Here is a 25,740-nt window from a genome sequence, read left to right as displayed (position 1 = left end):
GTCATTTACTTTCTCCTTTTCTTATAAGTTTTGAAATGGTTTCGTTATGACAAGAGAGGATCACGATAGCACACACACACACACACACACACACACACACACACACACACACACACACACACATGTTTATATGTAATTTAACTACTTAGGATAGTGATTACTAGGGCTATGACAAGAAAATATGCTTTTCATTATTTTGGCTGTCGAGTATATATCAATTAATATCTTATATGTTTTTAGATACAGTCATGTGTTTTTCAATTGATTAACTGTGTCTGAGTCAAAATAATGAATATCCTCTTGTCATTGCCCTAATTATTACATATGAATGAATAACAACATTCTCATTTAGAGAGCTCAACAGTGCAATACTAGAGCTATAAATGTTTTTCTTTCAATAGACTATTAACTGGAAAGGTACTAGATGATTAGTTCATAGCCCCCCTCAAAAAAAGCTAGCAACTCATCAGAGACAACTTGGACATTATTAATAGAATATTAATATATAGATTTAGTTTTATTTTCAGATCAAAAGAGAAATACTCGTATTAACGACAATTATGAGATGAATGCTTTCCTTTTCTTGATTGCTGCTATTTTCACATTGTATTATCTGACCTTCTTCATGTGCTTTTTGTCATAGTTGGTAACCTTCTGGGAAGTTTGTGTTATGGTGTGTGACTTTTGGCTATGATCAAAGCATAGTATCTGTGTTATGTTGTGTCTGGCAGTGCTAAGGGTCGGAACGATTTTCATGATTAATTGTTAAATTAGATTAAAAAGATATTCAGAAAAATGTTTTAAAAGAATGTTAGTTAAAATATTTACGTTAAATATTTAACTGAAGATTTTTGGCTCAAGTAAAAATATTATGAATTGAGGAAAAGTATAAACAAAACTAGTTTGGAATTTGGTTTAGTAAACAACGATGTGGCTTGTGTGACAAACAAGATTGTCCATTCTGGCTGATGTAAAAGACACGTAAGCCAGGAGAAATCAGAATTAGGAATTAGTCTGTAACAGGAAGTCGAGGAAACGAGTTGGTAGTTAGCTAGCCACTGGGTTGGTTAGCAGACAGGAGTTGTCTCTGTAGTCCGATGGAATCATCTACGGACCAACTAAGGAAAATGTAAGGGTGATGATTAAGAGCTGCGAACTCCAAGACGTGGAACATTTGGAAACAAAGATCTGAAAATGATAACTCGGCGTTTTGGGTGTTCTATTCAGAAGGAGATGCCTTCATTTCAGGTGCCAGCTGCCAGAGGAGAGGGAGACAATGGGTAAGGTATGTGACCTGTCGGGTGTCAAGCAGACAAGGGTGTTATTCGTCATTCTTAATGTTTATTGTTCTGTTCATTATTGTCGTGAATATATGACAACACCCACATACACAATGAAAATTAAATATACACATAACAGATCGACACACACAAAGAAAAGCAACTGTCTTTATAATTCTAACCACTAGACGATACACGAGCATCGATTACGGAAACACGTATACCTTATATACACTAGACATACGTAGACACAGTTATAAACACGACAATACAACATTTGAATGCAACCTTTTATTTAATCAACTAAAAGGACAGCGGATCAATTGCATTCTATGTTTCATTTCTTTTAGATATTTAATTTCTGTTAATGTTTGTGATTGAACTTACAACCTCAAACGGTACTCGAAGAAGGCCAGAGGATATAGCAGTCAAACATTGTGAACTTGTCAGGAACTAAGGTGTTTGAAAACATGTAAATAATATGGACTACGGTTTGATGCAAAGTATGAAATTGGCATCGAACATTTCTTTACCTCGTCTAATCCAAGTGCACCACGTAAAAAGAAGTTCCATTCTTCACTGGAGATTCTCTTGTCATTTTTAAGAATTTCCGTACAAAGCAAAAAGGAGAACAGGAGTTTGTGCTTTTCAAACAGGCCTCTGAAAAAAAAAAAAAAATTCATTCTAACTAGTGATGGGACGATTGCAATACTTTCCGCGATTCCGATACAATTATCGATTCCGTACACTCTGTATCTGTGCCTGGATCAAAACGCGGATTCCATAAACAAAGCTTCTTTCTTAGAACTGCACACCTGTGGATCTCTGTTCCGTCTGCCTGCTTCCCACCGGACTACAACTTGGATGTCTTCAAGTTCAACGTTAACAAATTCCTAATGAACCGCCCCCTTAGGTAGACACTTTGTCAAATCTCCACACTAACGTAATGTACTTGCAATAACCCTTATCCCTGAGTAGCTTCCGGGCCTTGATAAGTGGTGATCACTGTGTAAAAAAAAAAATAAATAAATAAATTCCCGATTCCGATACAATTATCGATTCCATACTAAATTCCCGATTCCATACTAAATTCCCGATTCCGATACAATTCCCGATTCCATACTAAATTCCCGATTCCGATACAATTCCCGATTCCATACTAAATTCCCAATTCTGATACAATTACCGATTCCATACTAAATTCCCGATTCTGATACAATTATCGATTCCGTACTAAATTTCCGATTCCGATACAATTACTGATTCCTTATAAATCTCTAAATATTTAACTATAGAAAGATTATTTTTTCTGATTACCATAATAACACAAGTTAAATGTGCAGATATTTTCTCAAACGTAAAAACACACTTGTAAGGTGAGGTGATCTATAGGTTTTAGTTTCAGTATTAATTAAAAATCAATAAATATTTATTAATTAAAAATCAATAAATATTTATTAATTAAAAATCAATAAATATTTAGTAATTAAAAATCAATAAATATTTATTAATTAAAAATCAATAAATATTTATTAATTAAAAATCAATAAATATTTATTAATTAAAAATCAATAAATATTTAGTATTTTATTATTACCACCAGTAGTGGAAGATTTTGTTTTAAACAAAATAAAAAAAAAAGAAGGTAATTAAAGGAATCGTTTTTGACATTGGAAAATAGGCAATAACATTTTTCCGATTCCAATTCTGATACCTCCCAAAATTCCGATATTTCCTATTTGCGATTCTGATTAATTATCCCAACACTAATTTTAACATCTAATAAACAGAAGGACCAAGTATTATTCTCTATTTCACTCCCCTCCCAACATACACCAGCCGCTCCACCAATTGAACACACCATTAAAACTTCAGTTTTTTTTTTTTTTTTTTTTTTACACAGTGATCACCACTTATCAAGGCCCGGAAGCCACTCAGGGATAAGGGTTATTGCAAGTACACTGAGTTAGTGAGGAGATTTGCTGAAGTGTTTACTTAAGGGGGCGGTTCATTAGGAATTTGTTAACATTGGACTTGAAGACATCCAAATTGTAGTCCGGAGGGAAGCAGGCAGACGGAACAGAGTTCCACAGGCGTGCAGTTCTAAGAAAGAAGCTTTGTTCATGGAATCCGCGTTTTGATTTAGGCACAGATATAGAGTGGGGGAAATTTTTCACAGTGGATTCAGCTAGACGGGTGTTTCTCGTGAAAGATTGGCGAGGGGGGACCAGAGATTGGAGTTCAGACGAGCATCTGCCATGGAAATAACGATAAAACAAGGACAGGCTCGCAACGTCTCTTCTGTGGGAGAGAGGTTGCAGGGTAGAGAAAAGGGCATCCCCCACTAAGCCACGAAGTCTATTTTGTACTCTGTCAAGGCAGGATAGGCTGTTTTTAGCAGCTCCTGCCCAGATATGGCAACAGTATTCCATCCTTGGACGTACTTGGCTTTTATATAGATAGAGAATTGCATCAGTAGTGAGATATCTTCTGGAGCGGTAGAAGGATCCCACCATCTTTCCAGCGACCTTGGCAACAGACTTGATGTACGTATTCCATTCCAGATCAGGAGTAAAGGTCAAACCCAGAAGCTTGTCAAAACACGGAGCCTCACCCAGACGAGAGCCATCCATCACAATTGATGCCAGATGGGGATCAGAGCGTTGATGATGTAAGGATAGGAGTTTGGATTTGGATGCATTAAAAGTAACCAGCCACATCTTCCCCCACTGAGTTACATTTAAATGCGATTATTAACATTTATTTATTTATTACTAGCCTGGGTGCCCGGCGTTGCCCGGGTGTTTTGAGGTGTGTATTGAGCAAAAAAAAAAAAAAAAAAAAAAGTGGCAGTAGGCAGGTACAAAAGAAAGTGAAAGAAAATCTGACGTCCAACCGCTACTCCATGATGCGACCGGAAGTGTTAAAATTACACAAAGATATCAAAAATAAAGAATCTATTTAAGTTCAAAACCCTTTAGTGACTTTTTGAACACCTTGTATATGTCGTCTCTTCTTCTTCTTCTTCTTCTTCTTCTTCTTCTTCTTCTTCTTCTCTCTCTCTCTCTCTCTCTTTCTCTCTATATGTTTTTATTAACAGTCGAAGGTAATAAAGAAAAGAAAGAATAAAAGGATTGGAACAGTACACTATAAATGAAAAGGGAATATCATCACAAGCAATAATACTATTCAACCTGTTGTTGAACAGGAAAAGAGAGGAAGGGAGAGTACAAACGAGATAAGAGTGGACAGAAAGAGGCTAAGTTTGGATTTCATCTTTAATTTAAAAAATATTTTTACTGTCATGAAAACCCACTTTCTCCTTATTTAACACGAGTTCAGTGAGTGACCAAACGGGTCAAACGTTTCCTACTATAAATAAATAAATAATAATAAATAACTAATAAATAATAAATAGATAAAATAGATGGAAAATCTTTTAAAAAAAATAATCATCACTTTGACACTTGAAAAAAATTCTTCTCTCAGTTGCTTTTCAGCTCTTATTTTTTTCCTTTTTCTTTCATTTTTTTTCATCTGCTTTCTACTTTCGGCATTTCTGTTTCGATATTGAAGTACAAACATAACCCTGATTCAGTTTCATTTGCTACAGTAATGTTTACTTGATGTCGGATTTAAGAAACGGGTAAAATGAATTAATAAAAATGTAAAGTGATTGAAAATCGCCAATCAAAACAGGTGAAATATGATTACTGCTAACACTTGTAGTCCGTTTCATGAATGAATTTGGTTTTTCTTTCTAAAACACAATGAGCTTCTCTCTCTCTCTCCCTCCCTCTCTCTCGCCCCCCTCTCTCTCCGTTCTTTAGTGGTTACTTTGACACAATTCAAATTGTCGCATTTTCTATGTGCTTAGAATTCGCAAGGCTGTATTTCATTCACTAGTTATAGTCGGTTCATATTCTTGCTTTTCTTAAATTGTAAACGCTAAGCTATGCGTGCACTATGCGTGCACTGTGGCATTTTTGATCTTGGTAAGTGATTTAAATATTTGCCACAGTAACATTACGAACAACTTATACATGTACGAGATGCCTTCAATAAGTTTCCAGACTTTTTGTACAGACATTTAAAATGGTCATAGACTCTTGAAAATTCAGTATGTTATTGCTATACATCTTATAAGATGACTAACCAATTTTTGTGATTTCAGGTTCAAATGAACAGGTCAGCATGAATTAGAATGCACTCTACTAAAACCCGATTGCCACAGCTAGTGAATTCCAAAAATGCAATCTGAACGTGAAGACACTTTAGAAGAACGACATACAATAAAATTCTGTTTTAAACGTAGGGGAAAAAAAAAAAAAAAAAACGCCACAGAAACGTATGGAAGAGTTAGACTGCTTTTTCACCATCTTGCATGAATCAAGCATCAGTTTTTGAGTGTCATAAAAGATTTAAGGAAAGCTGGGAGTTTGTGTGGGAGAAGTAAGGAACACTAGAATTGATTGGCCAAATAAAGAATTTCATGGTTGAGAGCCGTCGTGTCTCTATAGAGACAATAAGTGGACAGTTTGATGTCAGTGTGGGAACTGTACACATAATTATTCGTGAGGAACTGAAGATGTGGAAGATTTGCGTGAATGCACCAGTCCACAATTCCATCCTTGTCACAGACTATTTGACGGAGATGGGCATCAAGACAGTTCTTCAACCTCCCTAGTTCAGACCTTGCTCCCTGTGACTTTTGGTTATTCTCCAATCTCAAGGAAAACTTTAGAGGCTGTCACTATGAGACAAGTGAGGAGATAAAAAGGTTGTAACGAGGATTATTGACATGCTCACACAAGAAGACTTCCATGGGGCCTTCCAAAGTTGTCGGAATGGTACAACAAGTGCATTGCAACCGGAGGAGATTACTTTGAAAGAGACTAAAGTTTCATGTGTGTACTATTAATAAAGTTGGCCATATGAAAAAAAGTCTGGAAACTTATTGATTACTGTTAACACTTGTAGTTTGTTTCGTAATGGAATTTGTTTTTTCTTTCTAAAACACAATGAGTCTCTCTCTCTCTCTCTCTCTCTCTCTCTCTCTCTCTCTCTCTCTCTCTGTCTTCGTTCTTTAGTGATTACTTCGACGCCATTCAAAGTGTAGCATTTTATATGTGCTTAGAATTCGCATGGCTGTCTTTCGCCCGTCGGTTCATGCACTTGCTTTTCCTAATTTGTATCTATTTACTTGCCTCCCCACGAGGGCATAGTTAGACACGAGGTTGGTTTTTAATGTGGGGAAAATCCAGCTCCCCAAAAAGGGGCACTCTGGATAGGAACAAAAATAAAAATTGTTTCAGTCAAGAAGGATTTCTCCTCCACTGATCGAGGCCAGAAAAGGTGAAATGTAGTATCAGAACAGATACTACACTTTGTTCCTAGCCAAAAGGCCAAGTTGTAAACGCCAAGCTATGCGTACTTAACACTGCGGCATTTTTGACCCTGGTAAGTGTATTAAATTCAATTCACAGGGAAATTTTGACAGAAAGATTCCCGAGTTCAACAAGATACACCTGAAGAAGGTCAGTAGTTACACTAATCGAAACTTTTGTGAGAATAACAGTCAAGATGAGAACAGTAGTCCGAATAATCGAAGAAATACAAATTATCAATCATCATCATCTTCAAGAACTCAGAAACAAAATTTTTACCTTGAAACATTCTTGTAAATGAATTCCGTGATGTCTCTTAATAATATTGCAAGTCTTTCTTCCAAAATGTTGCTCGCTTCACTGTTTTCAATGGTCATGTTAAGCAACTGAAATGTAATATGTAATATTCATGTTAAAAAAATAAACAATATGTAATATTCATGTTAAAAAAAATAAACAATATGTAATATTCATGTTAAAAAAAATAAACAATATGTAATATTCATGTTAAAAAAAAATAAACAATATGTAATATTCATGTTAAAAAAAAATAAACAATATGTAATATTCATGTTAAAAAAATAAACAATATGTAATATTCATGTTAAAAAAATAAACAATATGTAATATTCATGTTAAAAAAATAAACAATATGTAATATTCATGTTAAAAAAATAAACAATATGTAATATTCATGTTAAAAAAATAAACAATATGTAATATTCATGTTAAAAAAATAAACAATATGTAATATTCATGCTAAAAAAATAAATAATATGTAATATTCATGTTAAAAAAAAAATAAACAATATGTAATATTCATGCTAAAAAAATAAATAATATGTAATATTCATGTTAAAAAAAAATAAACAATATGTAATATTCATGTTAAAAAAATAAACAATATGTAATATTCATGCTAAAAAAATAAACAATATGTAATATTCATGTTAAAAAAATAAACAATATGTAATATTCATGCTAAAAAAATAAATAATATGTAATATTCATGTTAAAAAAAAATAAACAATATGTAATATTCATGTTAAAAAAATAAACAATATGTAATATTCATGTTAAAAAAATAAACAATATGTAATATTCATGTTAAAAAAAAATAAACAATATGTAATATTCATGCTAAAAAAATAAACAATATGTAATATTCATGCTAAAAAAATAAACAATATGTAATATTCATGCTAAAAAAATAAACAATATGTAATATTCATGCTAAAAAAATAAACAATATGTAATATTCATGTTAAAAAAAAATTAACAATATGTAATATTCATGTTAAAAAAATAAACAATATGTAATATTCATGTTAAAAAAAATAAACAATATGTAATATTCATGCTAAAAAAATAAACAATATGTAATATTCATGTTAAAAAAATAAACAATATGTAATATTCATGTTAAAAAAATAAACAATATGTAATATTCATGTTAAAAAAATAAACAATATGTAATATTCATGCTAAAAAAATAAACAATATGTAATATTCATGCTAAAAAAATAAACAATATGTAATATTCATGTTAAAAAAAAATAAACAATATGTAATATTCATGCTAAAAAAATAAACAATATGTAATATTCATGCTAAAAAAATAAATAATATGTAATATTCATGTTAAAAAAAAATAAACAATATGTAATATTCATGCTAAAAAAATAAATAATATGTAATATTCATGTTAAAAAAAAATAAACAATATGTAATATTCATGCTAAAAAAATAAACAATATGTAATATTCATGTTAAAAAAAAATTAACAATATGTAATATTCATGCTAAAAAAATAAATAATATGTAATATTCATGTTAAAAAAAAATAAATAATATGTAATATTCATGTTAAAAAAAAATAAACAATATGTAATATTCATGCTAAAAAAATAAATAATATGTAATATTCATGTTAAAAAAATAAACAATATGTAATATTCATGCTAAAAAAATAAACAATATGTAATATTCATGTTAAAAAAATAAACAATATGTAATATTCATGTTAAAAAAATAAACAATATGTAATATTCATGTTAAAAAAATAAACAATATGTAATATTCATGTTAAAAAAAAATAAACAATATGTAATATTCATGTTAAAAAAATAAACAATATGTAATATTCATGCTAAAAAAATAAACAATATGTAATATTCATGTTAAAAAAATAAACAATATGTAATATTCATGTTAAAAAAATAAACAATATGTAATATTCATGTTAAAAAAAAATAAACAATATGTAATATTCATGTTAAAAAAATAAACAATATGTAATATTCATGTTAAAAAAATAAACAATATGTAATATTCATGTTAAAAAAAAATAAACAATATGTAATATTCATGCTAAAAAAATAAACAATATGTAATATTCATGCTAAAAAAATAAACAATATGTAATATTCATGCTAAAAAAATAAACAATATGTAATATTCATGTTAAAAAAATAAACAATATGTAATATTCATGTTAAAAAAAAATAAACAATATGTAATATTCATGCTAAAAAAATAAACAATATGTAATATTCATGTTAAAAAAATAAACAATATGTAATATTCATGCTAAAAAAATAAATAATATGTAATATTCATGTTAAAAAAAAATAAACAATATGTAATATTCATGTTAAAAAAATAAACAATATGTAATATTCATGTTAAAAAAATAAACAATATGTAATATTCATGTTAAAAAAATAAACAATATGTAATATTCATGTTAAAAAAATAAACAATATGTAATATTCATGTTAAAAAAAAATAAACAATATGTAATATTCATGTTAAAAAAATAAACAATATGTAATATTCATGTTAAAAAAAAATAAACAATATGTAATATTCATGTTAAAAAAATAAACAATATGTAATATTCATGTTAAAAAAATAAACAATATGTAATATTCATGTTAAAAAAAAATAAATAATATGTAATATTCATGTTAAAAAAATAAACAATATGTAATATTCATGTTAAAAAAATAAACAATATGTAATATTCATGTTAAAAAAATAAACAATATGTAATATTCATGTTAAAAAAAAATAAACAATATGTAATATTCATGTTAAAAAAATAAACAATATGTAATATTCATGCTAAAAAAATAAATAATATGTAATATTCATGTTAAAAAAAAATAAACAATATGTAATATTCATGTTAAAAAAAAATAAACAATATGTAATATTCATGTTAAAAAAATAAACAATATGTAATATTCATGTTAAAAAAATAAACAATATGTAATATTCATGTTAAAAAAAAATAAACAATATGTAATATTCATGTTAAAAAAAAATAAACAATATGTAATATTCATGTTAAAAAAAAATAAACAATATGTAATATTCATGTTAAAAAAATAAACAATATGTAATATTCATGTTAAAAAAATAAACAATATGTAATATTCATGTTAAAAAAAAATAAATAATATGTAATATTCATGTTAAAAAAATAAACAATATGTAATATTCATGTTAAAAAAATAAACAATATGTAATATTCATGTTAAAAAAATAAACAATATGTAATATTCATGTTAAAAAAAAATAAACAATATGTAATATTCATGTTAAAAAAAAATAAACAATATGTAATATTCATGTTAAAAAAATAAACAATATGTAATATTCATGTTAAAAAAATAAACAATATGTAATATTCATGTTAAAAAAATAAACAATATGTAATATTCATGTTAAAAAAATAAACAATATGTAATATTCATGTTAAAAAAATAAACAATATGTAATATTCATGTTAAAAAAAAATAAACAATATGTAATATTCATGTTAAAAAAATAAACAATATGTAATATTCATGTTAAAAAAATAAACAATATGTAATATTCATGTTAAAAAAATAAACAATATGTAATATTCATGTTAAAAAAATAAACAATATGTAATATTCATGTTAAAAAAAAATAAACAATATGTAATATTCATGTTAAAAAAATAAACAATATGTAATATTCATGTTAAAAAAAATAAACAATATGTAATATTCATGTTAAAAAAATAAACAATATGTAATATTCATGTTAAAAAAATAAACAATATGTAATATTCATGTTAAAAAAATAAACAATATGTAATATTCATGTTAAAAAAATAAACAATATGTAATATTCATGTTAAAAAAATAAACAATATGTAATATTCATGTTAAAAAAAAATAAACAATATGTAATATTCATGTTAAAAAAATAAACAATATGTAATATTCATGTTAAAAAAAATAAACAATATGTAATATTCATGTTAAAAAAATAAACAATATGTAATATTCCTGCTAGGCAACTGAAAACCAATATATAATATTCATGCTAAAAAAATAAACAATATGTAATATTCATGTTAAAAAAATAAACAATATGTAATATTCATGTTAAAAAATAAACAATATGTAATATTCATGTTAAAAAAATAAACAATATGTAATATTCATGTTAAAAAAATAAACAATATGTAATATTCATGTTAAAAAAATAAACAATATGTAATATTCATGTTAAAAAAAATAAACAATATGTAATATTCATGTTAAAAAAAATAAACAATATGTAATATTCATGTTAAAAAAATAAATAATATGTAATATTCATGTTAAAAAAATAAACAATATGTAATATTCCTGCTAGGCAACTGAAAACCAATATATAATATTCATGCTAAAAAAATAAACAATATGTAATATTCATGTTAACCAACTGGAAACTAATATGTAATATTCATGCTAAAAAAAATAAACAATATGTAATATTCACGTTAAAAAAAAATAAACAGTATGACATTGTGTTTCTCAACTATTTTTACGCTTTTAATGAGATAAAACTCCATGCAGTAGTGAAACCCCAATTTGGGAACTTTGGAGTCATTGTTTGATTAACACTAGTCCAAGGTTCACGCTGACCCAGAATGTTAGTATGTGTCAAAAACCCATCTGCAGGTCAAACAGAATCTGTTTTGGGTATGACATGAAATACAGAGATTTACACATATACACACATCACAAATAACTAGTTTAAAGCAACCCAAATAATCTAAGATGTTTGAGTCCTGGGTATTATATAGCCCTATACTACTACAACTACATTCCTTGGAGGAGATGGTGATCTAGTGGTTAATGACATGGATTGATGATCTGGTTGTTCCAAGTTCAAATCCAGTTCGTTCAAAATCCGTACACAGGCGCCACATTTGAACCCATTGTATTCAAATATGGCGCCTGTGTATGGATTTGGACTCTTCGTGGGTCTGAATTAATGTATCATTTCATAGTGGTAGGTTTCAATATTTTTCTATAATAAGTTAGACTTCTTATTAGTTATTTTTTAAGGTTTTATACGTTTATTTTTAATGTTTTCTTTTATGAGTTCCGAAAGTTTCCAATTTATTTTGACATTGCTTATCCTTTTTAATCAAAGGAAAAAAAATGTATACATTTTTTTTGTGAAGAACTAATGTAAGTCTCTGATTATTTGTTTAATATGTGAATGCCATCCAATGAAACACGTGTAAGACGCAGCAATAAAACAATATGAATGTGAATTTAGTGAATACTTCTGTGACTTTGGAATGTTTTTTTTAAAGGTATATATGCTCTGAAAATATAAATCCATTGTTATTGAGTTTAATTAATTGTAGCAATTTTGAATAAATTTATTGAATGCATACATATATCATAAATATATATTTGTTTATAAACGTGCGTATACACACACGCACACACATATATTTTATGATTCTTTGGAGGGTACAAAATTTAAATATTGCAATCATGAAGAGAATACTTATTATTCATGATTAAAAGTAAAATACATAAAACACGTTTAAAAAGGCGGGGAGGAGGACAGAAAAATAAGAGGGGTAGTCAGTTGACTGGTTTCGCCCTCACTTTATCAAAGTTGTATCGAGGGATTTAAAAAGGAAAAATCAAAAATATGTACATTATTAAAATAAAGTTACGTTGCGGTTTGTACATGATTGAAAAAAAAAAGAAAGAAAAAAGAACAGGGAAGTGATTAAAACAAAGCAACGTTATTATATTTCGAAGATCATAGAGATTAATCACGCCCAAACCTAAGAGACATTCCCTCTGTTTACAGAGAGAAGGCCTCCTTAACCGAACGTGAATAGTCTCCAAGATCTTTAGATGGAATGTAGAGTGAGTACGACCCAAAATTGAAAAAGAGTTCGTGCTTAAGTTCGCTGCAAATTACGGGTTTCTAATGAGATGGCCAGTTATTGAAGATCCATATGTGTTGGCAAGTACGTCCGTTGCTCGGTATGCTCCTTTCTAATTTTGCTAGGTACATGCTGTTGGACTCTTCCATCCAATCTCTTATTCAACCCATGTAGTTGGCACCACGACTACACTTAAAATTGTAAATTACATTATTATTATTATTATTATTATTATTATTATTATTATTATTATTATTATTATTATTATTATTATTGGGGGGGGGTAGAATATCTTTTCGAGAGGATGGCACTAAGGTTTTCGTAGAGAACACAACACGCACATTCGAATCAAAATAACATTTTTTAACTGTTGAGCTGATTTATTTGACGAATTTCTCACTTACTGTCCCCAGCCACAGTAAACGAAGATATATTTGACATGTACTCACTGTTTGAATTTTAATTTCAGTTATTTTTCTTTGCGTAATTGACCTAATAACATCAAGAGGGTACCCATTCTTAGCTAGAGTATCAGTAATTATTTTAAATTCCTCAATCAATTTTGATTTTGAACAAATCATCAGGGCACGATGTGTTAGGGTTCAAATTAAATTGATCTTACTTTTTGGGGGCAAAATGAATCCTAGTATGTATACAGTTCTGTAAATGTGGATTTGCGGTATATTGATGTGAGGTAACTTAGATAGTTTTTTTTTTTTACCAATACATCAAGGAAAGCTATGGACGAATTGCACGTTCCTTCATAAGTATACATTAACGCGGGATGCATTTTATTGAGTAGGTATAACGATGTTGCATGCCCAGGTAACACCAATTCCCCTTGCTTACGTGTTAAGAACTGGGTGAGGTGTTTGACATGGGGTTTAAGGAATTCACTCTTTTCCCCAAAGTCTAGAATATGTTTTTATTGCCGATATGATAAACAGAAAAGAGCAGTAAAGCTGACATGGCGACAAAATGTCTGGCTTGGTATCTAGGAAGACATTGTCATTGGGCCAGATGTTATATATTCAAATGTCGGACCACCCGGCAACTAACTGATAAGCCAGTTTCTTTAAGGGAAAAATAAATTAGAGAGAGAGAAAGAGGGAAAAAGAGAATTGGAGAGGTATATAGTTAAGATGGATAAAGAAAAGGAAATTCAGACGAAAAGAAAAACGATCGAGAAAGGAAAAAATAATCTCTGGAGGAGGAAATAGTGATCCCGAAGTGATGGGAGGCGAAGAAGTCGATTTAATAAAAAAGATTGTGTTTTTAGAAATAAGGAGATTTTGCTGGCTGGCATAGAGCAGAGTACAATCGCCTTGGGCTCCCGCCCGAGGGGAGGCAGAACCCCCCCCATAAGAGCTAAAGTGAAAGGCTCTTGTTTTTAGCTGGGAAATTGTCTAAACGAACCTAAATTGTAACAACCTGCACCAGTGCACCATGAATAGACTTAGCACTTGCATAAGCCGATTTTGCAAACCTCTTCAATTTTAAAACAGAATTTAACTACATAAGGATGAAAAGAGAAAACCTTAACTAAAATTTTGTAAATAGGAAACGGGGATCATCAGCTGCTTACCATGTAGCTGTTTCAGATATTTAAAAACAGGACGACTGTTAAATACATGCCACTCCAGTGGATAATACCACTTCCCCCATAAAAAAATGTAAAATAATACGGTTACTATTTTTACTAATATCTGAAAATAAGATAGATAAGTTAAAGAAAATAAAAAAGAAAAACTATTAATAAGTAATTTAGGATTATATATATATGCATATATATATATATATGTATATATATATATATATATATATATATATATATATATATATATATATATAAACATTCACTATCCAACACATGCCAGCATATAAAATGACATTAAACCGATGATGATGATGACAATGATGATGATACTAAGTATACTGACCTGTTTAAAATACTTCAATGAAAACTGGTACATAGGGTCAACCATGGCCATGTCTGCAACGACAAAGTAAAGAATCGAACCACGTTTTGCAACTGGTCGATATTTCTCACGTGCAGCCGATATTTTAATTTCAGTTTGTTCGGTATTGATTAACTGCTGATTGATGATATCTGATGTGGCCTAGAAATAAATGATAAAAAGCTTTGAGAACATAATTCATGTTATCTGAACAAAGCTTATAATTGATGAAGAATACACACCAAATAAGCATAAATCTATACTTCTGAACGTTTTAGATGAGGATCGATTATCTATATTTATTAATACGATAGCGTGTGTGTTATTTTCTGTGTCACGCTTACATCCGAGTCGTTTAATTGTTTTGAACTTCCATCTCTTGTAATAAATAATTTTATCAAGTATTCTTCATAAGTTTTGGTTTCGGTTTCGATTATAACTGATGGCACTCAAGTATCCTATACTTTTTAAAAATAATTTATCAAAAATTCTTTATAAGTTTTGGTTTCGATTATAACTGATGGCACTCAAATTATATATATATATATATATATATATATATATATATATATATATATATATATATATATATATATTTCATAAGTTTTGGTTTCACTTTCAATTAAAGCTGATGCACCCAAGTCATAGGGATATATATTTTTTGGAAATCGCAACTTTATAATATATAAAAATCAATAGAACATTAACTCTATAATAATATATACGAAATCTGCAAGAATTAAAATATCATATTTAAGCATACTTTACGACGCGGGTGTCTCTGCTAGCCTAGATAAATACTTTTGCAGCTTTAACAAAAGAGCTACAATAATATCAGAGCTTCTCTATTTACACTGAACATCTACAGAATTCCAACATCAATATGAATGAATCCGGTGTGGAATATCCACAGGCCCCGCTAGTTTGGATTATTTGGATTATTCAAACTACTGTTTTCATTTTTAGTGTTATTTTTGCAACATTTCAACAGATGTAACTTCCAACCTTCTTGTTGCAAATCTTGTTAAACTTGGAATCTTTCTGTCAAACTCAGGGATCTGTATGAAATTTCAAACGGGACCTTTTATTTAATCTACAAGGACCGGTGGTGTAACAGATATGACACTATTCATATTCAAATTTATAGAATATGTTTAAAGAATTTCTTTTTCCATTTTCAAAAGTAAAAGATTTAATGAAATTTCTAAAAACAATATTTCCATACATTTCTGCAGAAAAAAACTGTTACTCTATAGATTAGATTATTAGATCTGGCCTATGGGGTAAGATCACAGTGTAGTATCTGATCTGATGCTACACTTTTACAGTTAATTTGTCCTTAGTCAATGGAGGGCAAACCATTCTATACTAAGATAATTTTTTTATTTTTGCCTACTTCCAGAGTACCCCTTTTTGGGAAGCTGGTTTCCCACACATTAAAACCGACCTTGTGTCACATTTTGTTATTGTAGGGAAGCAAATAAATACCTTTAGGTATGCAATATGAGGATTTTTAAAATTTTTTTTTCTTTAGTATATTTGACTCATTTTAGGTTGCAGTGTTTATTGTATCTTTTTTGTCTTCCTGGTGTGTTAGTTGTAAACAATGTGTATTGAAGCTCTTGTTTTTAATTTTGTGGAGCGCCCATCAGTGATTTTTATCATAATTGACATTTCATAAAATCCCTATAATTCTGTCTTTTACTTATAATATAAATCTTATTACAATTAAAACAAACAAAAAAAGATTTTAGGAGACAATTTTAGAAACATGTATATATTCCCAGGGATGCTGACTTGTGAAATAGTAAGCCTATATCAAATATAACCCCCCCCCCCAAAAAAAAACCAGGAAAATTTTTCATTATAAAAAGAACGAAGAAAAAGAGAACAGGATGCAAATAAGTTGTACATGAAATTAAAAAAAAACGAAACATGTTAGTGGAATTATTTGTTTTTACATAGGAGTCACCACTTATCAAGGCCAGGAGGCCACTCGAGGATAAGGGTTAATGGGTATACATTAGTCAATGTGATTACAGTGTAGTAAACATAAGTAGTGGGGATTTTGTAAATTGGATTACTTAAGGGGACGGTTCATCAAGAACTTGTTTACATTGGACTTGAAGATAATCAGATTGTAGTCAACTGGAAAACAAGCAAACGGATAAGAATTCCACAGGCATGCAGTTCTAAGAAAGAAGCTTTGTTCATAGAATCTATGTTTAGGTTTAGGCACAGATAAAGAGTGGGGGAAACTGCTGATAGTTGTTTTACCTAGACAAGTGTTTTTTATGTGAGTTTGGCGAGAAGGAACCATAGATTGAAGCTCAGCTGAGCACTTGCCATGAAAATAACGATAAAGCGCATCCCCCACTAAGCTACAAAGTTTATTTTGCACTCTGCCAAGTGTGCGAGCCCTTTCTAGTCTCACACAAAAACACGTGTTCACATCTCAAGCCATTTTTCTTGTCATACACATATGCACACACAAACATACGCGCGCACGTACACACACGTACATATATTCATGTTCGCGTACATACACTCACATTCACGTGCATATACACACATGCTAACGTACACATACTTCTATACGTGCACACGTACGCACACATGGGCAACGTCACTTCCCCTTTAAAGGAAATCCACACATGCGCAAAAGACCACCGGAAACAACTATAAAAGCAAGAGAAAGCTGTTTCCTTCTTTTTTCGAGTCGGTTTCCGACCTAAGCGGTCGACGGACCAGCCACCTCCCTTTCGGGGCGCGCGTGCCCGCGCGCCTTACGTCGCCTGCTACTATGTGTGGGGGCAAGAGTCAACAGACAGTACGTACACTTTACGCGCTTTCTATCTCCATGGCCTGGATTGACTTTCTCTCTCTCTCTCTCTCTCTCTCTCTCTCTCTCTCTCTCTCTCTCTCTCTCTTTCTCTATACAACTATAGACTTTCCCTCTCACCAGCTAACAGCGACAGACGCAAGCCAAACTAAACATGTGCTATACTCTTTTCTTTCATGTGTTTCTTTACAAAATAAATTCCTGTTCGTTTAATTCAAATAAACGCGTTGTTCGTTGCTTCCTCATAGCAATTTATTTTTCCTATTTTATACGACTGGGGGATATATATAATACATCCACCACACCACAACAAATTGGTGACACCCGAACGTGAGATGAACACGCATTTCCTTCTATACCACCAGTCCACTACACAAGACAAGATAAACTGCTTCTAGCAGCTCCTGCCCAGATGTGGCAATAGTACTCCATTCTTAATGAAAATTAAATAATAGTATTGTACTTGAAGTTTTCTGTTTATCAAGATAACTAGTAGACTGCCCGGCGTTGCCCGGTCGTAAAATACACATAAATATTATATTTTAATTAATGCAGAATTCTTATTTATTAGAAACAGAAATACTGTAGGCATTAAACGTAACGTTAAATTCCTTTAAAAATGAAGTAAAAAAAAAGAAAACTCACAAATAAACTTAAACATGTTCATGGGAGTATTATGTTTTTTTAAAAAAATAATTCACTTCTTGTAAGTAAAAAAAACAAAACACTTGAGCTGAGATTGAAACCAAAATAAAAGACAGTGAGTCTAGTACGATAACCATTAGACTAGCTTGACACAATCTTTAGTTTTCAAACCTACTTATTCTTAGCATAAGTAATCCGTCATGTGAACTATTCATGCATGCACATTCGTGAAACAGTTGTCAAACAGATAAAAATCCGATGCTCTCCATGTACTGATTTTTTAAATTTTGACCTCTTAGCAGCTCTTTTTTCCGAATGAAAACTGATCAAAAAGTTTTCCAAATGTCTGAAGACCCTATATACTAAATTTTAAATCTGTAGATCAAAAATTCATTGAGTATCTAGGTTGAGAGCTGTCCTCACACACACACACACACACACACACACACACACACACACACACACACACATTTTCACTTTTATAGATATACTAGCTGGTCGGCCGGCATTGCCCGGTCATAAAATATGCATAAATATTATATTATAATTAATGAAAATTTCTTATTTATTATAAACGGAAATACCGTAGGTATTAAACGTAACCTTAACTTCCAACAAAAATTATAATTAAAAAACGGAAAGAAACTGAGGCATGCACTGCGAGTATCATGTTTTTCTAAACAGTTCACTTCTTGCAAATAAATAAAATAAATAAATAAAATAAATAAATAAAATAAATAAATAAATAAAATAAATAGATAAAATAAATAAATAAAATAAATAAATAAAATAAATAGATAAAATAAATAAATAAAATAAATAAATAAAATAAATAAATAAAAAATACTCGACTGAGTCAAGTACAATAACCATTAGACCACTTATCATGATCTTTAAAGAGTGTTTTCAAACCTACTTATTCTTAATATAATGAATCTGTCATATGAACCATTCACACATACGCATTTGTGAAACATCTAGCAAAAAGATAAAATTCCATCACGTACCAATTTTTCAATTATGACTCCTTAGTAGCTTGTTTTATTTTTTCGAATGAAAACCGATTAAAAAGTTTTCCACATATCTAAATACTCTATATACCAAATTTCACGTCTGTAGATAAAAAATTCGTTGAGTATATAGGTTGAGAAGTGTCCTCATACACACGCATTTTCACTTTTATTGATATATAGACCTCAATGACATTTAAACTCTATCTTCGCCCTCTTGAAAGCCACATCAATGTGTAGTGTATGCTATTTTTTAGTTCGATACCAGTCGATATTTAATTTTTCACAAACTTTTCATTTACGAGCACAATAAATAACATGAATTCCAGAATATAAAACCGTGTTTGGTTAGTGAAGTTGCGCGTACTTGTTCATTCTTTTTTTTTTTTAGGAGTCAGCACTTATCAAGGCCCGGAGGTCACTCGAGGATAAGGGTTAATGAGTGTACAGTAGTCAATGGGACAATAGACAATATCGTAGTAATTGTTAGTAGTGGAAATTTGGTAAATTGGATTACTTAAGGGGACCGCTCATCAAGAACTTGTTTACATTGGACTTGAAGACGACCATATTATAGTCAGCCAGAAAGCAGGCAAATGAAAGACATTTCCACAGGTGTGCAGTTCTAAGAAAGGAGCTTTGTTCATGGAATCTACGTTTAGGTTTAGGCACAGATAAAGAGTGGGAAAAATTATTGATAGTGGTTGCAGCGAGACGAGTGTTTTTCATTAAAGTTTAACGAAGGGGGAGCATATATTGGCGCTCAGACGAGCACTTGCCACGGAAATAACGATAAATTTTAATTTATACTTTCGTCTTGTCTCTTCTATTTACATTTTACTGCAGAAAGTTTTACCTTTGCGTCGTCAAGAGTGTTCACCAGTTCTTCCTTGTCTAAGATATTCCCTTCAGACTCGAACAATAATTGAAGAATGCGGTCTTCAATCGTCTTCAACTGTGTCTTGTCTCTAGTGATATCGACAATCAATTGATTACGTCTCTCTTCTAATTCAGGTTTTTCCAGACGAACAACATCACTGAAAAAGATTCAATATTTTGAAAATAAAGTTTCATTTCATATAATCTGCATAAAATTAATTTCATATAAAATAAATCATTAACTTTACTCTCTCATTCAAAAATTCATTCCCATTTCCCATTTATTCACTTTGATGAAATTTTGGGTGGTGTAGTGGTTATAGGCATAAACTCTGAGCTCAGCATGCCGGTTTCAAGTTCTGTCAAGACTACTTCATCAATTTCAATAATTTTTTCCCCCTTTTCACCCCAAACAAGGCATAAAATCACTTGGACGTAAGAGGCTACAATTTGGGATCATGTCTATAGGGGGCTATGTGAAGAGATGAGCAGCAAGATATCTGGTCACATTACATGTAAACTTCTGTATCTTAGTACCGTAAGGGAAGCCGGAAATAGAGTGGGAATTCCAAAGTCTAGCAATCTGAATGAAAGAAACTATTAAAGTTTTCCGATATTTATGGACCTCAACACTGAAGGGGTAAGATTTTGCTGCTTATCTGGTTAGTCGGGATTATTTACGTCGAAAGGAGACACAAGTGCCACAAGTTTGTCAGAGCACATTCCACTAAAATACTTGTGTACAGGTACAGGGATGCAACATTTCAGTGATGAGACAGAAGTTAGAGCTTAGTTGATAGTGTGAGGTCTATTAAATTAAAAATTCTTTTAAATTAATGTCTATGAGAGTGGCATAGTGTAGTAGTTATTGACATTGTCTGTGAGCTCAGCATGCCAGGTTCAACTACTGTCAGTGTTACTTCATCAATTTCATTTATACTGTTGAGAAAAGTCATACACATATCCTCTCTCTAGGCAAAATAATCAGATACATTAGACTCTCAAGCGTTGATTGTGCAATTACTCTAGTAAAAAGAAAACTCTGATAAGAGCACCAGTATTTCTCTCCTTTTTCCAATATTGTTTCTGTTCATTGAACCCCTCTTTGCCACCAGACAAAAGCAATTATGGTTCAGAAGAGAGGCTGTTGGAAGTTGCACAACCTTTGCTTTACTATAGATTTTCTTCTCTTTGTTAATTTCTTTTATATTTTATAGAAATCGCTCCAGACAAGGCACAAAGCCGCTTGATGTAAGGAGCTAAACAAATACTACTTCAAGGTCAAAAACTTATCAACGGGAAGTGTTAGATGGAATGACCCAGAAAACACAAATTCTTCCCTCTTTGTCAGAAACATCGATTATGGAATGTGAGGACTAAAGGACAAAAAAAGGGAAACGAAATATATGAGGCTGCTGAAAAGAAACCCCAGATCTACTTTCGACTCTCCTTAATCTTTTCAGGAGAGATGCAGTTGGGGATTGCACAACCTTTGCTTTACTATAGATTTGCTTCTCTAGTTAATCTGTTATTATGTCTCTTTCTCCTCCAAATTTCACAGAGTTTTTTTTTCTATTCTCGTATATCTCATTTTAAAAATTTAATTTAAAAGTTTGATTTGTAATCTTTTGAAATAATTTCTAATTAAACCATGGAATTTCCATGTTTTCTTTAAGCTTTTTATAACTAAAAGTAAATTGTATTTACGATGTCAGAAGATAAACTTCCTGAAGAATAGCTGATGCGAGTTGAAATTATTTTAAGCATGAAAATAATATTCAAATTAGCTTCCTCAATGATTAATAGTTATTATTTGTGGATTCATTTGATATTTAAAAACAGAACAAATTCCTCAATGTACGAAAATAGTTCCGAAAGTAAAGCTTCTTATTTAGTTTTAAACTAAAACGTTAAAGAGCTATGAAAATGCAAGTGGTACCATTAAAACAAGCGACCTTTTGTGCTCCAGAATTTATATTTTCTACATAGTCACCACTATTCTCAATGCACTTTTGCCAGAAATTCAATGACACATTTCTGCTTCTAACGCATATCCATGACGAGGATTGCTTTTTTATAGTCTTACACCGTCAATACCTGCAACATAGATGAAACTTTAAGGTCATGAATGTAAAAGTACAGTCATCATAACAATGCGATTTGCAATTCCCTCTGATTCATTCAAGCGGAATAAAAAATAGGAGGAATTACTTTTGAAAAGCCTGTCATATTTATCTATATTTAAATGAAAAACAAAATGTAATTAGTTCATAAAATAATAAAGTTAAAACTTGTTTTCTTCAATTGTGCTCGCATCATAAGAATAATGAATTTCAGTGTTTTTCCCCTTAGCACAAAAGCCAACAGAGTCTAGGCTATTGTTGAGATGGCTTGTATCCTGCTGACTGAGGTATGTCTTTGGTCCTGTGCAATTCTAGGAGGTCCACTCTCCCAGGCTTTGTCTTCTCCCTTTGAGAAAGGGGTTAGTTTATTATAGTTAGTTTATTTTCACCCCAAACAAGGCACAATGCCACTTGGTTGTAGGGAGCTACTATCTGGGACATAAATTGTAGGGATACTATGTAGGGAGTTGAGCAGCAAAATGTATGTTTACATTACACTTGAACTTCTGCATGTGAGTACAGTCAGAGAAGCAGGAATCTGGAAGGGGATTCCAAAGTCTAGCAATTCTACAGAAGAAACTAAACAAGTAGAAGACTTTCTGGCATCTGGGGATCTCTACTGTGTAGGGGTGGGATTTTGCTGCTTGTCAGATTTGTCGGGGGTAGTTATGTCGAGTGGGCACAAGGGCTTGTAGTTCGTTGGGGGCATCCCTACTGGGAGAATATCGACGGGGCTGCTCAGGCAATTTTTGCAGGCCAGTGCTTTTCAAATTCCACTTTCCGACCGTTGTGTCACATCATCGCATTGTGAGAGTGAGATAAATAACTTTGGTGATGTATTTTTGTTGTGGTGATCAACCTTACAAATAATAATGAACTCTTCCACTTACTGTAAAGATTGGAAGAATATGTCACTCGGTGTTAGCACACAAGTTATGTGCCCTTGGCAGTCGGACTGACGTATAATCACACTCTTTATTTATTGTACTTTCTTTTTAATTCAATATATTTTGTTTCAACTAATTACCAAGTTCTGTCTTTCTTCCGGACTCTTACAAACATTACAAAAGTGAGTTATAACAGTTCCCCGTAGAAGATCATCTTTGGGGTTCGGTTCCCTTCCATTCCATTGCCAGAATGGAAGACAACCAAATCCCAAAGATGATCTACGGGGAACTGGAAAATGGAACAAATTGGCACCTGAAGGTGGATGAACATCAATGTCGAGAGTTTGGAGGAACAAACCAAAGAAACGAGAAGCTGGCAGAACAATCTCCACAAAGGGAAGGAAGAAATAAAGAGAAAGATTGGAGAAGCCTTAGAGGTGAGGCACTATCAATGATACAACTCTGGCACCCACAGATGCGGTGCCTGTGACCAGATGTTTCTCACAGAAAGAGGACTACGCCAACACCGAGGGATTAAGCACCAAGGCCATGACTAGTCAGTGACAAAAAGACCAGATATTCTCCCTTGGGTTTTGTCAGCAAAATGGAACATACATGTTTCAGAGTTTTTCTTCCCCTCCTCTCAGCAAGGGACGGTTGAGAGAAGACTACCATATACTGAGTAAAATAAAGAAAAAAAAAAGGAAACTACAAAAGGAATATGCTGCTGTCGTTAAGGCTTGGAAGAATGATGTTCAGTGTCAACACGTATGCAGAGGGAGATGCCATTCTATACTGCTACTATGAACAACGTAATGTTACATTACGGAGATACATATCATACCTATTGTTGAACTTGGGAATCCGCACAGAATTTTTAACAGAATCGTTCCTTTAATTTGCAAGGACACATGGTACAGTGGTTAGAGTTATGTTCACTTGGCAGTTGGACTGATGTATACTCACACCCATTATTTGTTGTGCTTGCTTTTCTGTTGAACATATATATTTTTCTAAAAAGAAATCACAACTTAGCAAGGCCCAAGGGCCACTCGAGGATAAGATTTAATGAGTGTACGGTTGTAGCATAGTAATGGTTAATTGTGTAAATAGGGTAGAATTTGATTATTTATGGGGAAGGCTCAACAAAAACTTGTTTATATTGGACTTGAAACTACCATATCGTAGTCAGCTAGAAAGGCCAGCAGAACAGAGTTCTATAAGTGGGCAGTTCTAGATAAAGTTTTGTTCATGAAATCTGTGTTTAAATTTAGACACAGATAGAGAGTGGAAGAAATTATTGATAGTGGTTGTGTTACAAGGAAAGGCTGTCCCCTTTCCATGTAAATAAGAACATTAGATAAGTTAAAATGAAATTAGGATAAGCCGAGACTCGAACCTTGTAAGCAAGGTTAAGAATTAGAATGTTAGAAATCGGAATGTTAAAAAGGCCTATTGTTAAATTCTATTATAAAATTGTTAGATATTAGTTATATTGTAAAAAGAATTGATTGTCAGTCTTTTATGAAACTGAATATTAAAAATGTCAGCTAAAAAGAATGAACAATACAAATTAAAAATATGTTGTAAAAAAATAGGTTAGTTTAAAAAATAGGTTAGTTGAGAATTCTTTGTTGTCAAAAGTGTGTTTGGAAAACGTGTGCTTAGACACGTGAGTTTGTCACGTTTTGGAACCACACATCTGACGTCATAGCAAAAAGGTGATTCTCAATATAGAAGCTAGAGTTAGTCAGATCGCGGCAGGTGAGGCAGAACAGTTTAGTCTGTTAGTCAGAGAGAGAGAGAGAGAGAGAGAGAGAGAGAGATAGAGAGAGAGAGAGTTGAGAGTCCTTTGGAAGCAAAAGGAAGAACAGTAAACTATGTAGATCCCGAATGTGAATTCTTGAAGTGATCATCATTCGACCGGTCCAATGAAATAAAGAATCACCATTGATATTTGTAACTGTTTGTGTATGTGTCGTCATTCCACAAATGGAAGGAAATGTGTTAAACATCTTATTATGAACATTGCATAACCCTTACAAGATATGTATCTCTCCTCCTCTCTATGTGTTACACGAAATATAAAAACTGTGCATCTATCACCCTATCACCCTCGCTATATGAGTTAAGAAGAAACATCCCAGAACTGTTTAAATGTCCCCTTTTCATCATCATAGTCATTCGTGTATTATATGGGCCACATTATATATTCTTTAATATCAAACCCCACGACACATCAGTTGTAGCTAGGCGCATGTTTTTTGTGAAAATTCAGCAAGGGGGCACCATAGAGTGGAGATCAGATGGGGGTCAGAGTATTGATGACGGAAAGAGAGAAGCTTGGTTTTAAATGAATTACAATTAACCAGCCACCTTTTTCCCCATTACACTACATGCTCAAGATCAGAAGAGAGAAAATCAGAAAGATCTTAATCATTATCTGCCTGTGAAAGGTTGCTGTAGATGGTAGTGCTGTCGTCATAAACGTCTAAGAATGTGATTT

General features: G+C 31.4%; 1 protein-coding gene across 1 annotated transcript in view; it reads right to left on the bottom strand.

Annotated features, from left to right (window-relative positions):
* Positions 1-25,740, bottom strand: part of LOC145245776 (dynein axonemal heavy chain 6-like) — a 265,159-nt gene that overhangs the window by 63,880 nt on the left and 175,539 nt on the right. Inside the window, exons 47-50 of the mRNA XM_080107390.1 lie at positions 20,202-20,382; positions 14,831-15,010; positions 6,947-7,053; positions 1,814-1,940 (exon numbers count right to left, since the gene is read on the bottom strand). Of these exons, the coding sequence (XP_079963516.1) occupies positions 1,814-1,940; positions 6,947-7,053; positions 14,831-15,010; positions 20,202-20,382 (595 nt within the window). The remainder of the gene's footprint in view (positions 1-1,813; positions 1,941-6,946; positions 7,054-14,830; positions 15,011-20,201; positions 20,383-25,740) is intronic.

The sequence above is a fragment of the Euprymna scolopes genome, chromosome 23 (assembly GCF_053919585.1).
Source record: "Euprymna scolopes isolate OS-2025 chromosome 23, ASM5391958v1, whole genome shotgun sequence".
In the NCBI taxonomy this organism is placed as follows: Eukaryota; Metazoa; Mollusca; class Cephalopoda; order Sepiida; family Sepiolidae; genus Euprymna; species Euprymna scolopes.
This window is presented reverse-complemented; position numbering and strand designations above follow the sequence as displayed.